The 6015-nt window shown below is 36.5% G+C and overlaps 1 protein-coding gene across 1 annotated transcript; it reads right to left on the bottom strand.

The window, feature by feature from the left end:
- Positions 1-3850: 3850 nt before the first annotated feature.
- LOC147539079 (protopine 6-monooxygenase) lies at positions 3851-5650 on the bottom strand. Its single transcript, XM_086644801.1, has one exon. The coding sequence runs from the start codon at positions 5558-5560 to the stop codon at positions 3986-3988; it is 1575 nt and encodes a 524-aa protein (XP_086500927.1). The 5' UTR covers positions 5561-5650; the 3' UTR covers positions 3851-3985.
- Between the last annotated feature and the right edge of the window lie 365 nt (positions 5651-6015).

The raw sequence follows: 6015 nt of genomic DNA, 5'->3' as shown, positions 1-6015 counted from the left end.
ATTCTGATGTTTGCTTTTATATTTGAATTAATAAGAGATTTGCATACTAACACAGGGGATCTTCTCCCTTTCCAGTGCAAAGTGTAACAACGTCTATTCTAAGACTCATTTAACACTTTTCTTTTTTATTATTTGTCACACTTATAGATTTCTCCTTGTACATCACAAATTTTTCATGGATGGTTTTTCCCATTTCTCGAAACTCTTAGTTCTCTTGGTTTATTCTGTTTATAATGTTCTTCTTTGTGATATTGTTATTAAGGATCTTGTGTTTTTAGTCAAAGAGACTCTGCTAAGGTGGAGGGGCACTCAATGAGACTATGCTAACTATTGGAGCTCACCATTCTTCCATCGTCGTTGTTGGTCGTGGAACCGATCAGATTAGCTCTTGCTGCAATCTAATGGTTAAAGTCTTCCTTCTTCTCCCCATCCTTGTTAGAACTTAAAGGGGGTCAATTTCTTCCTTGGGGCTCATTCTATTTTTCTTTCTTTTTCCGGTGGACGCTCCACTCTGCAATTTCTTCTATAATATATTTTGGCTTGGCCTTTGAGTTTGTTCTTCTAGTTGTAATTTCTTCTGTAGTGAATCTTGCGATGTTGATAGAAAAATCTTGTTCTTTTGTCCATGTTGTACTATTTTCTTTTTTGTAGTGTGGGGTTTATTCTGAAAAGGCCGCGGCTTTGGGGAATAAAGAAAATTCTCCGGGGAATAAAGATTTTTCTTAAAACTAGTCAAATAAGATTGACTTTTTATGTTTCTTTTTATTGCTAAGGGGCTTCTAATTTTAGAATATGCTATAAAAAAGGCTCCTCCATCTCATCACCTCTCTCTGCCACCTAACCTTCTCGCCACCTCATCATCATCTTCTCCGGCGAAGGTCGCCGGCCGGCAAATTTTCCGGCCGGCGAATTCAAACATTAAAAAAAAATAATAATTTATCTTTTTCCTCTCTCCTCTTTCTCTCTCTAATTTTTTTTCTCACAATCACTCTTCTCTCTCTCTCTAGATCTGGTGAACCAGATCTGGTTCACCAGATCTAGATGGTCTGCGAACAGACCTTGTTGAAGGTCTGTTAATTTGCAGACCTTTAATGGTCTGTGAACAGACCTTCAACAAGGTCTTCGAGGAAAATTGGCCGGCCGGCGACCTGCGCCGGAGAAGATGATGATGAGGTGGCGAGAAGGTTAGGTGGCGAGAAGGTTAGGTGGCAGAGAGAGGTGATGAGATGGAGGAGAACTTTTAAAAAAATGTATTTTGTATTCCCTATAAAAATTTATTCCCCGGAGAACTTTAAAAAAAATCTGGATTCCCTCGAGAATTTATTCCCCGGAGAATTTTCTTTATTCCCCAAAGCCGCGACCTTCTGAAAAATCATTTGCGTTTTAGGCGTGGCCCTTTTTCTGAAGCTATCCTCTTATTTGCTCTTGAGCGGGAAGACTTCCTCGAATTATTGGCATAACTGCCACTTCGGTTACGAAGCGACGAATCCCATTTGACTTCTAAACTTGGACTCTGATTTTTGCTTTTGATATTCCCTTGACCATATTCAAAAGATTCCTTTTTAGAATTTCGTAATGTTATATGTTGAATGTGGCTTGATATTTAACCCAGTTTGCCACCTGCCAACCTAACTAAATTTTAGACCTCTCACCAGGGTTGGTTGCTTTACAGAGTATGCAAACCAGGGGCTCACGTAAGGCGGTTACTAATGTTATCGGTATTCATGTATATTTCAAGAATTTGTTGTTCGATTTGTATTTTTTTGAACATTTGTATTTTATTCCTAAGGAGTTTGTATCAGATTTATTTTGATGAAAGTATTCTAACTGTCTTTTTATTCTTCAATAATGTGATTAATGATTTCATTAACCTTAAATTGAATAGTTTATAAATGAACAAATGCAACATTAAAATACCAGCTAGATGCACTAGACATTTCCAGTTACATACTAGGTAATGCATCAAAAAAGTTCATCTGTGTCGGAGGCACGAGTTATACCTAGTACTAACAATAATAAGTTTGTCAGGCAAATGTTGCTAGGGTTTAGGCCCTTATAATCATTGGTTTAACTTTGGCAGTTATCGTACTTATCACATCATGATGATATATCAATACCTTGTAATGACTAACACAGATAGTAGTCGATTTCTCAAAAAAAAAAAATGGCAGTTGAAGCAAAAATAATTTCACCGAATGGAAGTCCCGCTGGGTTTATTCACGAATGTGGTTGGTATCCTCATTTGATGAAATTAGCTTTTCGTGTGTTATATTTCTTCTCCACCTCTTTCTCTCTCAATTTTTCTGTTCTTCTTCCATCAACTAAGAAAACCAGCTTGATTACAAAAAGAGTTTGAAAATTATTTTTCTTAATTCCTTCAAGCCACAAATTGTACGCATTAGAAGTTTTTCGATGAAGATCGATATAAAGAGATAAACGATATGGATGGGATCTTTAAATTCTGAAGCGGATAGTTTCTTTCACTGGATTATATGACTCGAACGACTTGCTATAAAAAATGTCTCTGATTGCCTAAACTGAGAAAATACTTGTGATGAAGAAGACAATAATACTTTTGTAGTCCAACAAAAACAATTTGTTCAACACAAAGATAAGTTTGTTCAAGACAAACAATATTTTCTTCGAGGCGAACTGTTCAAGATAAAGAACAGTTTTTGTTTAATAAAAGCTATTATTTGCTTGGCACAAATTTATTTTCTCGATACAAACTATTGTTTGCTAGATAAAAACAGTTGGGCCGATGATACAAACATGTTACCTGAAAAAGAATGAAAAGAGAAAAAAAAAATATCGAACAACCAACAATTTGTTCAAGGCAAACAACTGTTGTTTGTTACATACAAACTAATATGTGTTCGCTACTAAATGTTGTTTGTTCAATACAAACAATAGGGGCTAATGGGATAAATCGTTACCTAGAATGAAAAAGAAACTAAAATAATTAACAAGTGCAATAGTTTGTTCAAGGCAAACAACAGTTTGTTCGGGCAAACACAATTTGTTTGGTAGACAAACAAGTTTTCTCATCGTCGACCCAAGTAGGAAAAAAAACAAATCGAAAAATATGTTTTGAAAATAACTTTTTGGTATAAGAACATACAAAAAAATACTTCAGAGATAACAAAAAAACAACAAATACAACAGTAACAACGACAAAAATGACAGAAAAATAAAATCTGAAAACAAAAAAACAACCGAAAAACAGTAAAAAAAAAATGGAAGGGAATGAGAACAAAGATAAATGTTATTGTCCTTTTGGTAATTTCACACTTAGTGATTTTGTTTGCCATTACCAGTCTTTTTTTGTCAAATCTTCTATCTCCTCTATATATAAATACATTTGTATGGGTGTGTTGGTGAAAACACTTTTTTTTTTAACCTGTTGGGTTACCTAAAACATATATATTTTTTTGCATGTTTTAGGTAAAAAGAATTTAGTAGAATTCTACTGGATGAGCTTTTACAACGGAAAAATCAAGCTCTAATTCAAAGATTGGTGAAGCAATAAGATGATTTTTGGCTCTTCACATGGTCAAGAAAACTCTGCAATGATGCCCGGGAGCATCATTACTAAAGCCTACCACACCGGTTCAAAATTGTGGTATGAAATCTATATCTGACCAATAAATAGAAAAACAAGAAGGTAAAAGTGAATCAAACACTAATTTAAAGATTGGTGAAACACTAAAATGACTCTTTGGCTTTCCACATAGTCGAAAAAAAACTCTACAATAATGCCCCAAAGCATTACTAAACCAAACTACACCTGTTCAAAATTGTGGTACGAAATCTTTTATCTCACCAATAAATAGAAAAAAGAAGGTAAAAGTGACTTGAAATGAAATTTCATTTGTATATTACACGAATATATTTATTTTATCTTGTAAGTTGCAACAGAAAAATTTAGCAATTAACCGATCTTTGATTAAAATTTGAAAGAATGAAAAAGAAACCACATATAAAACTATTCGTACAACTTGTAATGTAGACGAGGGGTAAGGATGAGATCAAGAGGCGATGCTTTGTGGTTCACATGTCCTTCTGGGCTCTCCGTCAGATCCACATTTTCTTCGTTTAGAGTATTCAAATCGTATCCATGGATGAGGCGAGCAAGTACTAAATGCATGAATTGTAGTGCAAACGACACCCCAGGGCACACCCTTCGTCCTGCTCCAAATGGTAGCAACTCAAAATGCTGACCTCCAACATCTATATCCGCATTCTCCGTTAGAAATCTTTCGGGTCTAAATTCTGTTGGATCAACCCATACATTTGGGTCTCGTTGCAACTTCCACACATTCACTAGCAACCTAGTCCCACCTTTGACATGAAACCCGTCGATCTCACAATCCTCCTTAGTCTCACGTTCGAGAAGAGTACCTAATGGGTACATTCTCATTGTTTCCTTAACAATAGCATTCATGTAAACTAAATTCTTCAAATCCGAATCTTCAACTTGTCTGTCCTTTCCTACTAGTGCATCTAACTCTTCTCGAGCTTTCTTCAAAGCGTGACGATTATTCATTAATAAAGAAATGATCCATGTTAGACTCACTGCTGTGGTATCTGTTCCGCCCATGATCATGGCTAGACAAGTAGCTTTAATTACGGCATCAGCATCGTGACCAGACAACTTGCTCTCCTCAACAATCGACAACATAACATCCATGAAATCTTGCTGGCTTTCAGCAACTGAGTTCTTCTTCTTGCGATGCTCTTCCAACCAGTTCTCGAGGATTGCATCTACCTTCTTGGCATTTCGTTTCATGGCACTCAAGTTTCCTTGAAAGATGTCCACGAAACCAAGTAAAGGAGCAAAATCCGAGAACATAGACAAGCTAGCGAGACGTAAGAGCTCATCCATGACCTTCTTGTAATGGATAGCTTCCTCCTCACCTTGCACAATCTTAGACCCAAAGTTTTGTCTCCCCACAATTACCCTCATCACCACGTTGTTCGAGACCTCTTCGAACCATTTCTTCATATCAATCAAAATAGGAGCTGATCCACTTGGATTCTTACACTGGTCGTATAAGGTTTTGAAGCAGACGCTTACCTCCGAGGCTCTTACGTCCTTGATGGCTTGGAGACGATGGTTGGATAGAAGTTTAAGGGTGGATATCTTTCTAATCTCACGCCAGTAAGAACCGTAAGGTGTAAAGGCAACCGACTCATTATCGTAAGTCATGAGTTGAAAAGCTTTAGTGGAAGGACGGTTAGAGAAGAGGGTATCGTTGGTAGTGAAACATTCTTTAACGATACGGGTATCACTCACAACTAGTGTTGTGTGTTTACCAAACTTCATCCTGAAGGCTGAGCCATACTTGTCAGCCATGGCAGCTAGCATTTTATGAGGCAATTCACCAGAACCAAAGAGATGGAGATGACCGAGAATCGGCCAAGCACCCGTTGCCATGGGTGCTGTCCTAATCTTCTTATTTTGAAGAGTTCTTGAAGAAAAGAGATTGTAGAGGAAAACAAAAGCAATAATAGAAGCAACTGAAATTGGAACCCAATAAGCAAGCAAGAAGGAATCCATGTTTTTTTCTTTCTTCTTTTAGTACTGATATCTGTACCAATAACTGTAAGGAGAATTTGGAAGATAGGAAAATTTTAGAGGATTTCTGTTTTGTTTGGAAATGTGAAATTAGGTTTGATTTATATAGGTAGATAAAGAGAGAGAGAGAGAGAGGAGAATAATTGAGCTTGAAAGGGTTTGAGGCTGAGCTTCCCAGCAAATAACCCATATAGTATTATATTAAGGTCAAAGTTGTTGGCTGGCCATCAAAGTGGACATTAATGACTTAATACCTGTATCAGTCTCCTCTTACTTACTCTACCAATTAATTTGTATGTATAACTTGAGACTCATTCAAAAGTTTGAAGATCCCATTGTTGTATCATTATTTTATATTGGTCAAAACTTTTGCCAATGGTGACCATGTGTCATAACTCAGAAGACAAAATGTGGTCTTATCGTTTTCCCCAAATTAG

This window comes from Eschscholzia californica, unplaced genomic scaffold (assembly GCF_041429995.1).
Source record: "Eschscholzia californica isolate CP2 unplaced genomic scaffold, dmEscCali1.0.p SCAF_5, whole genome shotgun sequence".
Lineage (NCBI taxonomy): Eukaryota > Viridiplantae > Streptophyta > Magnoliopsida > Ranunculales > Papaveraceae > Eschscholzia > Eschscholzia californica.
The sequence above is the reverse complement of the archived record's forward strand: the minus strand, read 5'-3'. Positions and strand labels throughout refer to the sequence as shown.